This window comes from Pteropus medius, unplaced genomic scaffold (genome assembly GCF_902729225.1).
Source record: "Pteropus medius unplaced genomic scaffold, Ma_sr-lr_union100, whole genome shotgun sequence".
In the NCBI taxonomy this organism is placed as follows: Eukaryota; Metazoa; Chordata; class Mammalia; order Chiroptera; family Pteropodidae; genus Pteropus; species Pteropus medius.
Genome location: NW_024341893.1, coordinates 1,329,490 through 1,348,250, shown reverse-complemented (window position 1 = coordinate 1,348,250; position 18,761 = coordinate 1,329,490). Strand labels below are relative to the sequence as shown.

The window sequence follows — 18,761 nt, the reverse complement described above, 5'->3', positions numbered from 1 at the left end:
GTCAGCGTGGGGGCCATACCCCCCGGTGGTGGGGAGGGGTGGGGTGCCCATAATAAATGTAGTTTACTTGGGCTCCCTTTCGGGTGGTGACCCCCCACTGGTGGGCCCATCCTTCTCCCTTCGTAGTGAGGTGGGGGGGGCCCGTAGCCCTCATCATGGTAATGGCTGTGGTACCCACCGTGGGGCCCTCCTGGGGGGTGGGAAGGAAAGAGAGGGAGGACGGGTGAGAATTTGCGTGGCGGACGACGGGCAGAGGCACATGAGCCACGGGAGTCCACGGAGGGGAACCCCCTGCCCTCACCATATTCTGCGGGGTGATCTCCCAGGAGAGGGGGCTGCCTCTGGCGTTTGTTAGGGTTGCTGCCAGGGTCACCTGTGGACAGAGAGAAGAGTTAGAGCCCAACCTGGAAAACGGGGTGGCTCTTCCCCTCTTGACTAGAGGCTAACCTCTAAGTCCCTGAGCTCCTGAGAACCTGAGTACAGAGCCTCCCTACTCAGGGCTGCTGGGCCTCCCTCCTGTGGCCTGACCCAGGCTGGGCACGAAGCCCATGGCTGGAGTCTACACTGCCTCCCCTGCCCATACCGACCGGGCTGCCTTCCGTTCTCTGCAAAGAGTGAGGCCCAGCTGTGCGCTCTCGCCTGCCCTGGCGAGGAGCCCAGCTCGTGGGCCCTCACAGGAACCTCCAGCTGCTCTGGAAGCTGACAGGTTACAAGCCGAGAAGAGCTTTCTAAAATAATTCCCGATGAAGGGAGAGGGGGTGAGAGCAGGAAAATAACCCAGAAAGGTCAGAAAGATGACACCATCTGGCCCCCAAAGTCTCGAGGCTCTAGAAGCTCTAGACCCCACTTTCTAGGACCCTTCTTTCTGAACCCCGTCCCAGTCACCCTCCCACCCATCATGTCCAACCCGAGGTGGAACCGGAGGAAAGGACAAGCAGGGCGAAGTCAGAATCAGTTCATTTGAGCAGTCACATACAAGGCAACAACATTCTCAGACCCAGACAAAGGCGCAGATCCACCCTCCGCCCCCAGCTGCGGTCCATGATTGCTACCACGAACTCAGCACTGGAGTGGCAAACACTGTGCTAAGTGCTTTACAGAGATCGCCGCTTCTTAAATTCCTCACAACAACCCTATGAGGTAGGTACTAGTTTAGTCCCATTTTACAGATAAAAAAACTGAGCAGTTAACTTTTAACTGAGCAGTTTAAGACATTTTGGCCCAAGGTCACAAAGCGAGTTAGTGGCTGAGCCGGGATTTGAACCCAGGTCTGGCTGACTCCAAAACCCAAAGCTCGAGACCACTGCCCTTTCCTGCCACCCGGCCTGCATTGTTTTCAACAATCAGTCATTACAAAGATGGAAAAGGGCTACTTACAGCAGAAGTACAGAGTACAATGTCCATTTGTCACAAAAAACAAATCTGTATTTTCTCTTACCATTGGACGCTTCAACAGTGAGTTAGCACAGTTCTGAAAGATGGCGTCCCATCAAACATACACTGCGACCCTGCATCACATGGTTTTACAGTCATAAATACAAGTTACGGCACACATCCGCTACAATTTTTTTAACAGTCAATGTTTTTGATTAAATCAAAAAATGGCTCACAGATGTTCTGTCCTCAGAAGATATCAGAAAAGTGGAAAATAAAGGTGTATGAAGTGGGTAGTGTCCCTCCATGTTGTCACCTCCTCACATTGTGTGCTGCAGTGCGGTGCTTCTGGCTGTGTAGCGCTCCATGTGCGTGTCTCCTGGTTATGAAGTGTGCCAGTGGCCCCACTATGCCCGAGCTTTTGGCCTTGGGAGCGCGCCCGGTTACCCGCCAGCAGGTAACTGTGTACCTCTGAGCTGTTTGGCTGTCTGGTTTTAGGTCTGTTTTGGTTTTTTGATTTTTTTGTTGTGGTTTAAGTTTTTTTTTGGTTTCTGATCTCCAGTTGGTGCAGATTATGTTGGCAGCCGTTGACTGCAGAAAAAATAAAAATATCAAAACAGAAAAAAAAGAAAGCCCTCCCCAAACCAAAGGACTTAAAAAACAAAACAAAACCCATATGGCGAGGAATGGAGAGAGGATCCTATTGTCTTGGAGGCCCATGGAATCTACTTCAGTCTGTGAAACGTTCTCCGAAAAGAGCGCCGCTGGCTGGCTGAGAGCTCTGTTCTCTGTGTTTCCTACTTCTGTGTACATTCTCGGGTTCAAGTTTGCTTGGATTTTGACCTTTTTTTTTTTTAATGTTTAATAAAAAAGCAGTGTCTGCTGCCATGTTGCGTCTCTTTCTTTGTCTCTGTCTGCCTCTGTTTCTGTGCTTGTAGCTGTTCCTTGGAGCGCGGTGTGGTGTTCTTGATGTAGTGAGCTCAAGTCTGCAGCTGTTTCTGGGGACGTGGTGGAGGCTGCATGTTCTGTTCTCTCCAGGAAGAGCTAGTGGTTTCTACCCTGTGTGTTGGTGAGCAATGTGCAGAGGCAGAGCCACTGAAGTATGGTTCCCGAGGGGGTGGCTAAGCACCGCCCTCGCTCCAGGTTACCTCATCAGCTCTCGTTTTTGACCCCCAGCCTTGAGGCGGCCAAAACTGAGAGGCATCGAAACCAATGCACAGCCAGCCCCTGCCACTAGCCCCTGCCGGTCTGCACATCTTCTATTTATGTTCCTTGGAGAAGAAATGGTTGGTTGCCATGTTTCTGTTAGCAGTCATGTAATGCCATTGCCCGCTCTGGTACATTCACTTGTTCACCAATTTGCCTCTGACCTCTGGAGGGAGCGGCCAGGCCCACAATGCGCACTGTGAGGGTCCTGGGGAGAGTCTAGCCCACCCCGCCCACTGCTTCCCAGCTGCAAGGGCGAGCAAGACAGGTCTGGCTAGAAATGGGGGACAACCAGCCTTGTCCCTCAGCCCGCAGCCTAGTCCAATGTATCAGACCAAGACAGACACAGAGATGGACGGTCTTGCGGAGGATGTGCTGCTGCTTTTCAAAGGCAAGCCTCCACCTCTCCCTCCCCTCCATGGCAAACCATTCTTGACAGATTCTAGGAAGGGTTATCCATTTGGGCCCCCCCACCACCACCGCAGAAAGATGAGGCCCCTCTACAAGTGAGGTGAGGCATGTCCGCCCTGCTCCAATGCAGGGTTTCACCTCCACAAGGTCAACTTACTCAAAGGCTCTGCTGCAAGGACCCAGGAGCCCTCATCACCGGCCCGCCATCAGCCCCCACCCCACGCCGCAAGCAGACCCTTGCAATAGTGGTGAGCAAGGGGACCACTCCCGGCCCAGTGAGCACGGAGTCAGTGACCCTAAGTATGTTCTTAGAAAGGAAGCAGCAGAATGCACCTGGGAGCTGCTACTGGTTTCCTAGTCATCGCTACGCCCAGTGTTCAGCGAGGCCCTGCTCCCCACCCCACCCAAGCCTCTACCTTGAGTCTGCATCCTCGGCTACATCGAAGGGCTCGGAGCAGCAGCTAGGACCTACAGAGGCCCTTCACTCACCCTCTCCCACTGAAGTGTCTTTTTAAAGAACTGACCCAAGGCCCCCCCATGTCCACAGGGAGCCCAATGGCATTACATAACCCTGAGCCCAGGTCTACGGAGTGCACTACCCGAGTGACAGCAAGGTGGGTGTGTGTAGAACAAAGTGGTCGTCGGGATTACCTTGTCCACTGAGGTTGGGGTTTGTGTAGTCCCAAGTATCCTGATCGTTCTTGAACACGTTCAAACGCGTAGGCTGCAGGTATAAGACAAAGCTTAAGATCAGCCAGGCCCAGCTCACCTGGAATCTGACAAGGAATCGCCACTTCCAGACTTACCTTCGCATATTCAATCTTCAGAGTGCAACAGCCTGAATAGATATCAGCCCCATTGAGCGAGGCCTTGGCCCGCTGGGCGCTCTGCACAGAGTCAAATGTGACTAAAATTAAGGAAAGTCTCCTCACAGCAGCTCTTTAGAAAGGCCTTCATGCTGTCACAGAGAGGGATGAGGACAAGGTAGCATCCTAAGACTGTGCTACGTGTGGGTTCTAGGGTCAGGTTCACTACTGCAACCACCAGCCTCTTGCACGGAGATGGACAGGAGTGCCACTCTGAGTGATCATTCCTTCGTGGTCTGCATTCCTGCCCACCAGCCCACATGGGGCAGCAACCTCCTCTGCCACCATCCCAGGCCTAGCCACCTTCTTCTTTAGCCCAATCTTCCCCTGGCTTTAACTTAAGCCTGAACAATCTCTGAAATGTCAACCAGATTAGGTTCCTGTCCTGAAAGTCCGTCTGTGGCTTCCCACTGCACTGTGACTCCAGCTGTCTGGGACACCCAACTAACTTCTTCCAGTGTCCATAGCGAAACTCTCCCCTGTATCTGCTACTCTTCAGTCATCAGGTCATTTGCTTTCTTCAACACTGCCCACCTGAGGATCTTTGTAGAAGCTGTTCTTCTGCCTTTAATGCCAGCTCCTACCTCCTCATGGAAATAGGGTATCACCTCCTCAGAGAGCTTCCCAGATTCCCTTGTAAATCCCTTTCCTCTTGTATATTATAGCACCCCGTTCTTTCCCTTCACAGTACTTTACATCCCGCATTTTTACATTGTGTAAAACAGATTACTGGTTTATGGACAGCCTCTCCCATCACACTGTGAAGGCATTTGGCACATGGCAGGCATTCAGTATACACACTGGTTGAAAGGGTAGCACCCCGCCCAGCCTTGAGAGCCCCTGCCGCAAGGAACCCGTTTCCTAGCAAAGGATATTCCACCATGGCCTGGACTCCATTCTTCCGGAAAATGACAATTCTCTGGACAGGGCCACAGGGGTTACAGATAGTGTAAAGAACATCCTATAAAAGCAAAAACAGGCAAAATGAAGGGAGACTGGCAGGTCAATCTGGCTCGGGGAAGGGGACAAAGAGAAAGAGAAAAGGGAAACCTCACAGAGGAGCTTAAGGGCACGCCCGCTGGCACGCACCGTGGTAATGGAATAGATGGGGTTCAGGATGGTAAAGAGAAGCACGCTGTTGACGCTCCGGGAGTCATCCGAGTCCCCAGGGCGGGAGATCTTCTGGCTGGTAGAGTAATTGACAAAAGCTGGGTGGCCAGCAATATAGATTTGGTTGTCGGCAGCGTAGTTCACGGCGTTGCAAGCTCCCAACACATCTTCAAACTCCACCAATGCTTGTCTCTTTTTAGGCATTACCACCACATAGCTGGCAGAGAGCACATCGGTTTCAATTCTCTCAGAAGGATGGAGGCAAGAATTTCCTGTGAACTGACTCCTCCCTGGTCTCCAGACTCCTCTGTGCACTGTCATGGTTTCCTGACCTAAACATCCCTTGCTATAAGTGTCAAGACAGGCCAGAGTTGTAGTTTTGGCATCAAATCTCCTCTGGGAAGCCTTCCTTCCTGACCCCTCCTCACCTGACTCAAATGCCTCCCACAGACTCCTGAGCATCCCCTATCACAGTGCTGACCACTGTGCAAAGAGTCCAGGACAGTTTTGTTCATTGTTCTATTCTCAGCACCTACCATGTGCCACATACTCAGTAAATATCTGCTGAATGGGAAAATGCTGATTAAAAACTACGAGGTAGAGAAAGGAATGAAGAAAGGACACAGACCCAAAGTACAACGGCCAACCCCTAGAGCAGAGGAACCGGAGGACCTAGCCAAAGAACCCTGGACCAAACTGGCCAACCCACTTCTAACCAAAAGCCAATTCTGCCAACTCAATCCTTGGCTTCTGAGTAAGATACCTGATGGGCCCAAACTCCTGCAAGGCCTCCACGAGGTCAGCTTCCACCACGCCGTCAATCAGGCCCCTGATGTGGACAACTGGGGAGGCGGGGGTTTTGTGCGGATCATCGTAGTTCTCCTGAAAAAGGAAGCAAAAACATTTTATTTCATGCAGGGCAAGATGGTGGCCCACTGGCCTGTATGTTCTTGGAGACCCAGTCAGATAACAGTTGAGTGTCATTCAGGAAGGACACACAGGTCAGACAAGGAAGAGCAATTCAAGCCAATAACCCCAAAAAGATTCTGGGCTTTGAGTGGGTGGCCACCTGTCTAATGCCTCTTGCTACAGCTTCTGAGGAAGGCAGAATAGAAGACACAGGCAAGTCTCATATCTTATCTTCCTCCCAGAACCTGTCTCTTCCCACTGGTCAAAAAAATGTGGGAGAAGAGTGGCTTAGAAATGGATACCACTGGCAAGAAGGGCTCACACGATTCTCTGCAGCAGTCTGAATGAGGCCATCTCTTTGCATCCATCCCAGCTTCTTTGCCCCTCCACTAGTAGAGCAAGCTACCGTCACCACCCAGCTAAGCACTGCTTCTCCCCACCACTCATCCTCAGGTCCAGTCAAGGTAAAAGAGCATGTGCCCCAGAAGCTGTGGCAGCCAAGCCAGTCTCCACCACTTCCAGTCTTTAATCACTTTCTCACCAATATCTGTGTTGAAAACACTACCTAAGCAAAACCAAAGAAGAGTAAGGAAAGTCTTATATAAGGAAAAAAATTCCAACCCACACTAAAACCAAGACAGTTTCTTTCCCAGGGGAAGTAGCCTTCCACTCACAGCGGGAAGTCTCTGGGAATTAGAAAGAAACTTTCTCCACCTCTCCTGAGCTCTGGGCCCAGCCTCCTGTCTGAGAATCAAGCAGAAGCCCTTTGGATAGAGGGAAAATTGGATTGTATTTCGGGAACTAACTACACAAACCACAGAAGGCACAAACACCTGATAGTTACCACTAGCTCTGCTTTTGGGGTTCCATAGCCCCTGAGTTCTAATCCCAGCCCCTCCTCTCACTAAATGACCTCAACAATTTACCTCATCTCTGTAAGTCGGGAATAATACCACCCTATCTCACAGAGAAGTGTTGAAAATGCAATTAAAATGCCTTTAAAATGTATAGAACAGGCCTGACACAGACTACAATGTCAGTAAATCATAGTACAGATAATAGTTACTCTGAAAACCCTGCAAATGGCTGACCCGGAGATGACTTCATGAACTTGAAGGAGAGAATGGGCTTCAAGCCAAAAGGAACCAGTGCTCTCTTTGGATAAGACTGAAGAACAGAATCTCTTCCAAAATGCCCACCCTCAAGGTCCATTTTGGTTCATCAAACTCCCCACACCCGGTTAACCCCCAGAAATTGTAAGCAAAACTTGTGATGGCTCCAAAGCTTGGCTCAACTCCCAAATAGCTAAATAGACTTTTCATAAGCTGTTCTTCCGGTTTTCAATGCCCACAAAAATAGGAAACATACTCTCTTCTGGGAAAATATCCTCAAATACATCGATTTGCTTCGAAAGAAGGCATAATGCTAAAAAAATTAAAGTGATCGGACATAATTCCCCACTCCGGCGCAGAAAGGGCCACCGCCCACCCGTTCCCGCTCACGCGGTGCCCCCCCACCCCAACCGCCCACGAGGCCCTGGCTGGAGAATTGCGCCTGCGCAAGGGACGAGAGAAGAAAATGAGATTAAAAATGCACCTCCGGCCGCGCGCCCGGCCCACTCCAGCCCGCGGCGCGCACTGCGCCACTCCGCAGAGCGAGCTTCCTCTGCCTCACACCCTGCTTTCGCTGTGAATAAAGGAATACCACGCAAGTGCTCAACCAAACCCTGTTTGCCCAACGCCTGCCCTCTCCCCATCCCATCAATAGCGAGGGTATGGGCGCGTGCGCAAAGACACTTCCCCAGAAATGCCCTCAAGATAAGAAATTTTCCCTCCCTTCCCGGTCGTCCCCCGGCCTAGGGCCTTGGCCTCACCCCGCCGCCCGCAGCCCCGGCTCCTCCACCACCGCCGCCACCGCCTCCGTGCTGGTCGCCAGCGTTGTCAGTCTTGAGCCGCTTAGGGGCCCGGCCGCCCTCACTGCCGCCGCCGTAGTAGCGGCCGCCGCCGCCTCCGCCGCCCGCCGCCGCCATCTTCACCATCGCTCCCGACCGCCTCCGCTGCTCCTCCGGCTGCTGCCTCTGCTCGAGCCGCCGACGCCGCTTCTCCGCCCGGGGCAGCAGCCTCCGCGACATGGCGGCGCAGAACCCGCCTCCCCCCGCCTCTCATTGGGGGAGGGACACGCCCGTCACCCGCCGCCCCCACCCGATAGGGGGAGCCACTGGTCCCGCCGCGGGGGGAGGGGAAGCCTCTCCACGCCTTGCGCGCCTATTGGGTAAAGCACACTTCTTTCTACAGGAGGGCCCGCCCTCGTTTGTCTGGGATACTCTTGATAGGCGAGTGCTTTCTGCCAGTCATTATACCGACTTTACTGCCTTAAAATAAACTCCAATTTGATTGGTCGAATTTCTGGCACGGCGCGCTCCACACTCCTGAAAAGCCCCACCTCCTTCCCAATGTCATTGGTTTTCTTGCTGTTCCATCAAACCGAAAGCCCTTAGTCTTCCAGTCACAACGACCACCTCCCCGCGCCACTCCGCAAGAAGGAAGCCCCTCCCTTTTGTCTCTCGCCAGCGGTTACTGCAGAGGCCCATCTTCTGCGTTTTCCTCACCAGATGGTAGAACCACTGGTGGTCTCTGATTGGGTGAAAGAGGGGAGCACTTTGGCGCAGTCTAGTAGGAACGAGACGAGAACGCATGCGCAAATGTGCTTTCGGGCGCCTCCGGAGGCGGGGCGACCCCCTAAAGGAGCGAAGACCTGGAGTACCCCGAGTATTTATTGAGTGACTGTTGTGTGCGGCGCTACAAGGCTAGACAAGTATTTATTGAGTGATTGCTGTGTGCAGCGCGGGAACGCTAGACAAAGAGGCAATTACCAGTACAGCTCTGTCCCCGTCACTATACCCTATTTCTCTTCACCTCTTTCACAATGCCGGAAGAATTTTTTAACCCAAATTTGACCCTCTCCGTCAGTATAAAACCATTTGCTGCAGCCGATGTCTTCAGACCCCCGTCCAGTTCGCTCGTGTCATTTCACCACTCCACCTCTAAATTCAGCTGCAAAAACTCGGTTTGCTCGAGGGGAAGCATCTTTCGCGCACCTCTTGACCTTTGCCCTACGCAGTCCTGTCCACCTTGAACACTTTCTCCACTACCCCTCCTTGCTGGAGCTAAGGAATAATTCCTTCAGCCCGTGCGGTCTCAGTTCACTCTGAAAAGCCTTCCTCGTCTCTACCAGCCCGGACCCTCGGGGCTCCCCCCCCGTGATAACCCCTGATCACTCCGGCCATTGGTTTTCACGCGACAGCTCTTACTCTTCCAGGTCCTCACAGTCCGGTGACAGTCTGTTCCCTTAACATGGAAGCCCTGTATGGGCCAGGGAGCTGTGGTCCCTGCCTCGGCCTTAGTGGGGCTGGCTCGCCTACAAGGCACCCGGTCCAGCACCCGGCACGGTGCAAAAACTCTGCAAACAGAAGTCGTTATGGTGTTCAAAGCGTCTGGCGAGCCTTCCGTCCTCTAGGACGTTGGGCCACCTCGCAGAGAATGCCTTTCCTGAGACTAGGGTCCAATTACGCCCAATAGCCGGAACCTGGGGGCGGGGCCGAGGGCTGACCCAGGAACCGCTCTTAAAGCTCTAACATTAGGGGGCTGCCAGCTAGGGGAACAACGGCACTTAGAAAAAGAGAAAACGCGGGGGATACCCCCAAAGATGTTCCGGAACCTTTCCATCCGAGTGAAAGGGGGTTCCCGAAATAGGGGGTCCTCGTGGAAACTAAGTTTGAAATTGGGTCAGTGGCACTAAGAGCGTGGGACAGACCCGCTGGGGCTGCGGATTTGGGGAGATAAGAAAGTTGGGCGTGGGATGATGGGCATCTTAAAACCAGCCCCCAACCACACTGGGGCCGTCAGAAAAGCCCCGCAGAATCGAGATGGGGGGGCGGTGCCGCGCCTTCAACACGTGATCCGGGCGTCGCGATCCAGGCGGGGCTGGTCCCACTGAAGGGCGGGGCCGGGAGATCCGGACGTCAGAGGAATGCGGTGGGGGAGGGGGAGAAGGGGCCCCTCCCCTCCCCGCCCCCGCGCCGGGCCTGGACGCCCCTCGCGCCGGCGCGCGCGGACGGGACGTGGAGGAACCGTCCCGGCGCGGTAGTTCCTGGCCGCTCGCTTGCCCGCGCGCGTCCACAGAGAGCGATCCCGCGGCCGTGGTGTCTGCACCCCCGCGTTCCGGGCCTCGGCCCCTTCCCCCCTGCACTCGGGCGGCGGCTGCGGGCGGTGCCTCTACTGATCCTCACTCTCCCGGAACCGTTCCCCAGCCCTTACCAGCTCGGCAGAGCCTGGCCGGCCGTCCGGAATCGAAAAGAGAGCCGACACTGGGAAGTTTTGGGAGAGGGAGGGACGGGCCTTAAAGGGACCACGACCTCTTTTCAGCCTGGAAAAAAAAAATGTGGGGGCTGGGGGGGCAGACCGAGAATTGCTCCGCAGTTGAATGGAGGAAACAACGCAAAAGGAATGGGGAGACTAGAGCTTCTGTGTTCGAGCTCTGTGTGCTTTTTCCCCAAACACTCCCCCGCAACGTCTTAAACCCCCAGGGCTCACAGAAAGTCGGGCAGTTGTTTGGGAATGCTGCCTCATTGCTTCTAGTCGGCCAAGTGTTCTCTTGGTTGAGATAAATGTTGGGGTGCACATTGCACAAATGGGGAAGTGGGCTCAGGGAACACAAGCGACTAGCCCAGGATCCCACAGCTTGTAAGTGGCATAGCTGGATTTGTGCGCCTCCAAAGACATACTGCACTACAGTGCCTGTTACAGTTATGAACGGGGCTGCATTATGCAATGGAGGTTTAAGGGCACAGGCCCTGGGGACAGGCTGCCGGGGGTTCGACTATGGAGGCCATACTTACTAGCTCTGTGGCTTTGGGAAAGTAATTTATTCTTTTTGGGCCTCTTGTTTCCTCATCCAACAGCAGGGTGGTAATACCATCTGCCTCATAGAGCGGTCTTGAGTGCTGCTTAGAAGTCTAGAGGCAGAGGGGACATCAGTGGCTTACCCCCATTTCACAGATAAGGTACAACTGAGGCCCAGGTAGGGGAAAGACCAGTTGAAAGTTACCGCAGCTGGGCAGCCTCTGAAAGCAAGTTGGTCTCCTTAACATCCCAAATAATTTGACCCTTGTAGGTCCATCTAAATCCATACACAACACTTCCCACTTTTCTCAACGTGGCAAAAACACTGGCTTTCCTTCTGTTGGTCAAATACCCAAAGCTCATTCTGGGCTTTGCACTGGCTGTTCCCTCTGCCTAGAGTACTCTTCTCCCAGATCTTTGGTCCTCATCTGACAGACCGTGACTCAAATGTCACCTCCTGACCACTCCAGCCTAGTTGGACCCATACACAGTTATAATCTTGGCTCCTCGTTTATCTCCCTCTTTGCTCTTCTTGCCACTTGCAAATATCTTGTTTAGTTTCTGTCTCCTCACTAGACTCTGGATTCTTTGGAGGCCGGAGGTGGGTATGTTTTCATCCCTCTGAAGACCTCTGGGGTCACTCCTTCAACAAGTTTATTGAGCCAATGTGTTTTGGGGCACCTGGGATGAAATGGTGACCAAAATAAGGGGAAAAAAAACATCCATTTGGGGATTATGTTCTAGAGAAAGAGATGGACAATACATAAGTAAAATGTATCTGATGGTAAAGACTGGTAAATCTAAAGCTCCACCTATCACATGCCTGCTTCTGTGCAGTGGATGTAGATGGAGAAAAATATGCACACACGTTAACTGGTCTCACCTTAAATTCATGCACACTTGGAGTGGACCCACGATGCTGCCCAGCAAATTCACCGTGTCCCTCATCTTGACTTTCCCAGATGACATATCAAACCTCCTCAAACCTCTGGCAGCTCTTTCCTCATCCTCACTCTCAGCAGTGACCTTGTTTTCTGAGAACCAGAGCTACCTTCCTCCACATCTGCCTTCCTCCCGCATCTTTCCCACCCACTCCAACTTCCCACCTGTGACTGGGGGAGCCAGCCATGTTCCCATCCGCTGGGCTTCTTTTTTCCCTATGCATATTCTCATTTTACTCTTACCCCATTCAAGAAATTGGTCTCCTGTGGGCTTAGGGTCTCAGGAGAGAATGTGATAGGCCGGAAAGCAGAAATAGGCCAGGTTTCTTTTTATTCTTTTAAAGTCTCTTCGGGGCTCCAAGCGGAAATAGCTATGTGGTCTATGGGGCCTCAGATTGAAAAATCAGATGCTTTTAGGGGCCAATGGGGAAAGCCAGTCAGTAGAGGAAAAATTCTCAATTGCATTACACAGTTGTGACATGTTTCCAGCTTTACTGAGGTATAACTGACATACAAGAAACCACACATATTTAAAATATACAAGTTGATGAGTTTTGATTTATGAATAAACCTGTGAAACCACTACCACAATCAAGATAATGACCATACTACAATGAACACATCCATCGTCCCCAAGTTTCCTTATGCCTCTTGGTTACCACTCTATCCCTCACCCCTCCACACACACGTCCCCAAACAACCACTGATCTGCTCTCTCTCACTATTAGATAGTTTGCATTTTCTAGAAGGAAATTATGTAGTATGTACTCTCATGTCTGGCTTTTTTCATTTAGCATAATTATTTTGAGATTTATACGTGTTGAACAAGAACTCATTCTTTTTATTTCTGAGTACTATTCCATTGCATGGAATCGTTTAAGTCACCACGATTTGTTTATCGAGTCACCCATTGATGGACATTGGGTTGTTTCCAGTTTGGGGCAATTACAAATAAAGGCGATATGAACGATGGTGTACCAGTCTTTGTGTGGACATTTCATTTCTCCAGCATGTAGATTTAGGAGTGGGATGCGTGATCACATGCGCGGTATTTAACATTTTAAGAAACTGCCAGGCTATTTTCCAAAGTGGTTGGATCATAGCGTCATTTAATAATAATAAGAAGAATAATATAAACTGGTTGCAAATTCAGTCCTTATTTTAATTAATTCATTCCTTCAACAAATATTTGCTGGGAACTGCTCTGTGCCAGGCCCTGATCTAGGCACTGGGAATTCAGCAGTGAACAAGGCACACAAAATTCCCACCCTTGGGAGCTGAGGTTTATCTTAGATCCTCTCTCAGTACAGGTGATACGGTTTAGAGGTTGGGAGCATACCCGTGCTCAGGAGACGGATGGCCTGAGTCCAAATCCTAGCTCTGGCATTTCCTAGCTGTGTGACACTGAACAAATCCTCTTATCTCTGAGTCTCATTCTGTAAAAAGTAGATGGTGATAATGCAATCTTTACCTCCTGACGTTGTGGCATTGTTGGTTGGCAAACCGGCCCCTGTACACGAAGGGCGAAGAGAGACTGAAGAAAGAGGCAGACTACTCCAGATTGGTAGGTGATAGGTTTAATAAGTTAGGGAACTTTTGAAGCTTGTCTTAGGCATCTGGAAGACAGACAGATCTCTGCACTACCACTAGGATCTTAAAAGTTTATGTAGCGGCCTTAACCGGGCTCAGTCACAAATAGCATCCAGATGGTTTCAACAACACTTTTCTCTCTCAAGGCTATGTTCTTGGAATAGCTAGCTCCCACTGTGGACCGGTGGGCAAAAGTACATTCTGAGGATGTGGAGGGGAGTGGTGGTAGGGGGTGAGGAGCCTCTGATTGCCCCAGGTCCAGCTCTGGGGTCAACTGAAGGTCACATTCTCTCCATGACCTCCAACAGGCCTGAAGGCCACTGAGCATTAGCTAGTATCCATGCTGGGAGTAGCCAGAGAATAGACAAAACCTACAGTGTTCTTCAGTGTGTGGGAAGTGATGGCTCATTGTATTTGGATCTGCATTTCCCTAATGGTTAGTGATGTTTCACATCTTTTCATGTACCTATTAACTGTTCCTTTATCTTTTTTGGAGAGATATCTATTTAAGTCCTTTGCCCATTTTTAAATGGGTTCTTTGTTTTTTCGATGCTGAGTTTTAGGAATTCTACTGTGTGTCCTGGATCTTAACCCCTTATGATTTGCAAATATTTTTACCCATTCTGTGGGTTGCTTTTTCACTGTTAACTGTTTCTCCTTTGAGGCTCGGAAGTTTTTTATTTTGATGTAATCTAATTTATTTTTTTCTTTTATGGCCTGTTCTTTGGTGTCTTATCAAGGAATCATTGCCAAATTCAACATCTTGAAGCTTTTCCTTTTTTCTTCTAAGAGTTTTATAATTTTAGTTCTTATATTTAGGTTTTTGATCCATTTTAGGTTAATTTTTATTCATGGTGTTAGGTAAGGGTCCAGCCTCTTTCTTCTGTATGTGGTTATCTCTGTCCGATTTTCCCAACACCATTTGTAGAAAAAAAGCTGTCGTTTTCCTACCAAATGATCTGGGTGCCCTTGTTGAAAATCATTTGACCATATATGTAAGGGTTTATTTCCAGAATTTGCATGTTTAACAAGTTGCTGCTGAGAAAATATATATATAGTATCAGATTAAAAATAAAACAGAAAGAGAGGTCGTACTTTTCAAGAAGTCACAGAGAGGGTGACACTTAAGCAAAACCCTGCAAGAGGCAAGGGAATCAGACATGCATGCATCTCAAGATGTTCTAGGCAGAGCAAAGCCAGGCAAAGGCCTGAGATGGGCGGGTGCTTGGCAGTTGTGGGGAACAGTGAGGAGGCCCCTGAGGCTGGAGCAGGTGAGTGAGGGGGCCAGTGGGAGGAGATGAGAGTCTGGCAGTTCATGTGAGGCCTTGTGGGCCTCAAGCGCCCTGGGAAGGACTCCGGCTTTTCCCTGGAGTGAGATGGGGCCATGTGACCTGTTGCTTAGGAAAATATGGAACTTGGAGATGAGAAGAGGCCTCAAGGTCAGCAGGCTGTGTTGTCTCCAGGTGACTGGTAAATAGGCCCGATGACAAACCAGGAGGTGATGGTGTTTAAAAGGATTAAATTCGCTGCCTATGTTAAAATTTCCTCCCAACAAAGTGAAATGAGGTCTCAACTTAGATATCAAAAAATAAAAAATAAAACTGCATTTCTTTCAAATCTAAATTTTGGCCTGAGAGGTGGACCTATGATCTATTTTGTAAATTTCTTTCGGCTGCCATGTGGGCGGAATTGGAGGGGATTCCCAGGACTGGGAGGCAGGGAGCAGAAGAATGGGGGGTAGGCTGGGTCTGAACCAGGTTGAGGCCGTGGAAGCGGGGGATGGGGGAGCAGGGAGAGATAGGTGTCCAGGATAAGGCCCAAGGATCTGGCCTAGGGACTGGGGGACTGTGAGGGCCCCTGAGATGGGGACTAGAAGGAGGAACACATTTCTGGGAGATGCTGTGGCCAGTTTGGGGCACCATGAGAGTGAGAGCCCAAGAAGAGGCATCCAGCATGAAGCTCCGAGCTCCAGAGTGAAAAAGAGACTGAATGTGACCCCAAAGTCCTAATGCCTGATACCCCAAACATCTGTCATTTGAGTTTCACTTTCCCATGTTTGCCACATGTCCATGCATCACCTGTACTCTTAGCTACTTGATAATTTTCTTTAAACTGACTCACTTTTTAAAAATTCAACATATTTATTTAAACAAGAGGTGTCATTACACTCTAGGAAGTGGAAAGCCAGTGTCAACCGCCATACGTAGAACATAATAGTACAACTAGATCCAGCGATTCAGCAAGGATCAAGGAGAGGTGCTGAAAGCATTGGGTGAAAGATTTTTGGAGACATGTTACTTTCGGAGTCTCAAGGTACCCCCCACAAATGGCATTATAATTCAGAGAGGGAAAGGCACCTTTATGGGGGAGAGATCTGGCGGTCACTTCCTGTTCTGGGCTGAATTGTGTGTCCCCATCCCCCCAATTCGTATGTTGAGGTCTTAACCCCCAGTACCTCAGAATGTGACTGTATTTGGAATAGGACTTTTAAAGAGGTAGACAAAACAAAGTCAAGTGGGTGGGTCCTAATGCGATATGATTGGTGTCCTCATAAGAAGAGGCAATACGACACAGACATACACACAGGGAAGACCTCGCAAAGACAAAGGGAGAAGACAGCCATCGACAAGGCGAGGAGAGAGCCCTCAGAAAGAAATCAATTTTGCTGACACTTTGATCTCGGACTTCCAGCCTCTAGAATGGTGAGAAAACAAACTTCTGTTCTTTAACCCCCCAGTCTGTGGTATTGTTATGGAAGCCCAATCAAACGAATACACTCCCTAACTCAATGGGCAAAGTTAGCATCATTAATCATGGGGCCCCTGATGGGAGGTAGTTAGAAGGACCCAGGGTCACACATGGAATAGTCTTCCTGTAAGTACAGGCCCAGGATCTAATGATGAGGAAACACCAGACAAACCCAGAAAGTGGGAATGTCCACAGAACAACTGGCTGGCACTCTTCAAAACGCCAGTTCCGGGAAAAAAGACAAAACAAAAAAGATGAGGAGGCCAGTCCAGATTAGAGGAGACTAAAGAGCGATGGCAACTAAATGCAGTATGTGATTCTGGATTCAATTTTAGCCTGGAAAAACACGCAACAGCTATTTTGGGGGAGACAATTTGGAGACATTAAGCTTTGGACCATATGTCAGAATGTGACGGAAACAGTGTTAAAAATACATACATACAACCTAAAACCATCATACTCCTAGACGAAAACAGGGGCAAGGCTTCATGACATTGAATATGGCAATGATTTCTTACATGACAAGAAATCAGCGACAAAAGCAAAAATTGATACTTTGGACTATGTTAAATTTTAAAACTTCTGTCCATCAAAGGAAACAATCAACGGAGTGAAAAGGCAACCTACAAAATAGAATGAAATATTTGCAAACCATGTATGGGATAAGGGGTTAACATCTGGAATATAAAGAACTCCTACAACTCAACAACAAAAAACCAAAAAAATGGGCAAAGGAGTCTACAGTCATGCTACCCTGAACATGCCCGATCCCGTCTGATCTCGGAAGCTAAGCAGGGTCGGGCCTGGTTAGCACTTGGGTGGGAGACCAACTAGGAAGACCAGGTGCTGTAGGTGTAAAAAATAAAAAAAATAAGGGATTATAAGCTGACAAGGTCCTTGCAATCCGTGAGGTCAACCAAGGGTTGCCTCGCCTAAAAAAATAAATAAATAAAAATGGGCAAAGGACTTGATAGACGTTTCTCCAAAGAAGATATACAAATGGCCAACAAGCATAGGAAAAGATGTTCAACATCACTAATCATTCACTAATCATTAGAGAAATGCAAATCAAAATCACAGTGAGGTATCACCTCACAGCCATAATGATGACTACTACCAAAAAACAGAAAGTAAGTATTGGCGAGGATGTGGAAATATTGGAACGCTTGGGCACTGCCAGTGGGAATGTAAAAAGGTCCAGTCACTGTGGAAAACAGTTTAGAGGTTCCTCAAAAAAATGGAACATAGAATTACTATATGATCGAGCAATTTCACTTCTGGGTATATATCCAAAATAAATGAAAGCAGAGTCTTAAAAAGATATTTGCACACCCGTATTCACTGCAGCATTATTCACAAGAGCTAAGAGGTGGAAGCAAAGCAAACGTCCATCGATGGATGGCCTGATAAACAAAATGTGGTATTATGTGTGCAATGGAATATTATTCAGTCTTTAAAACTGGGAATCCTGTCATGTGCTACAATATGGATGAGTCTTAATGACGTGATGCTAAGCTAAACAAACTAGTTCACTAAGAGACAAATGCTACACGCTTCCACTTTTATGAGGTATCTGGAGTCATCAAAACCGTGGAAACAGGAAGTAGAAGGGTGGTTGCTGGGGGCTGGGAGGAAGGGGAAACGGGAGTTGCGTTTGATGGGTATAGTTTTAGTGTTACAAGGTGAAAAAGTTCCAGAGGACTGTTACACCTCAATGTGAATATAGTTAACACTACTGAACTGTACACTTAAAAATAGTTGAGGGTAAATTTTATGCTTTTTACTATGTTTTAAAAAATTGAAAATACATACATACATAAACACATAATAAATACAATGACATTCTCGGCACCCTGCTTTCCATAGAGGTTGGCTCTTTCTTGAAGGAGGAGATGGTCCCCTCACGTTTGCTGGGGTCTGGCTGTTCCCTGTAGTTCTGCTTGAACATAAGATCAGAGGCCACATCCTTCCTGCTTCGCTCCTCAGTGCAGTCTTCCTCAAGCTTTTGGGCTGTCAAAAACAGTTGCGATAAACTCTTTCCTGGCTCATTTTTTAGCTGACATCTAAAATTACAGAATATTGGTCATTTGTAAAACGTAAAATTTTAACGGCAACGCATCTCTTTGCCAGATGGATTAAGAGGGATCTTCCTATTTGTCGATCTAATTTCTGTATCTATAGATGAATGGCCCTTGTTGCTAGAATGGGACTGAGAAGGGTATCAATTTTGCTCCTGTTACGTTTCCCGTGGCTGCTGTAACAAAGGACTACAAACTCTGTGCCTTAAAACAACAGAAATGTATTCTCCTACACTTCTGGAGGCTAGAAGCCTGAACTCAGCTATCACTGGGCTGAAATCAAGGTGTCAGCAGGGTCCCACTCCTTCTGAAGTCTCTAAGGAAGAACCGTCCCCTGCCTCTTCCAGTTTCCGATGGTTGACAGCATTCCTTGGCTTGTGGCTGCATCTCTCCAATCTTTGAGGTAAGTGTCTTCAAATCTCTGCTCTGCCTTTACATTGCCTTTTCCTGTTTGTGTCAAATCTCCCTCTGCTTTCCTTTTATGAGGATACACGAGATTGCAGTTAGAGCCCCCATGGATAATCCAGGATAATCTCCCTGTTTTGAGATCTTTAATAACAACTGCAAAGACTCTTCTCCAAATAAGGTAATAATCATGGATTCCAGAGGTATCTGGAATGGATATCT

General features: G+C 49.2%; 1 protein-coding gene and 1 pseudogene across 1 annotated transcript in view; one reads left to right on the top strand and one right to left on the bottom strand.

Moving 5' to 3' along the window:
• Positions 1–8,022, bottom strand: part of HNRNPL (heterogeneous nuclear ribonucleoprotein L) — a 12,255-nt gene extending 4,233 nt beyond the window's left edge. Inside the window, 7 exon segments of the mRNA XM_039854810.1 lie at positions 302–373; positions 3,643–3,715; positions 3,798–3,894; positions 4,733–4,818; positions 4,947–5,184; positions 5,731–5,849; positions 7,750–8,022. Coding sequence (XP_039710744.1) covers positions 302–373; positions 3,643–3,715; positions 3,798–3,894; positions 4,733–4,818; positions 4,947–5,184; positions 5,731–5,849; positions 7,750–8,007 — 943 coding nt within the window. The 5' untranslated portion in view covers positions 8,008–8,022.
• An 8,770-nt stretch (positions 8,023–16,792) lies between these two features.
• LOC120596902 (uncharacterized) lies at positions 16,793–16,911 on the top strand (annotated as a pseudogene).
• The last annotated feature ends 1,850 nt before the right edge of the window (positions 16,912–18,761 follow it).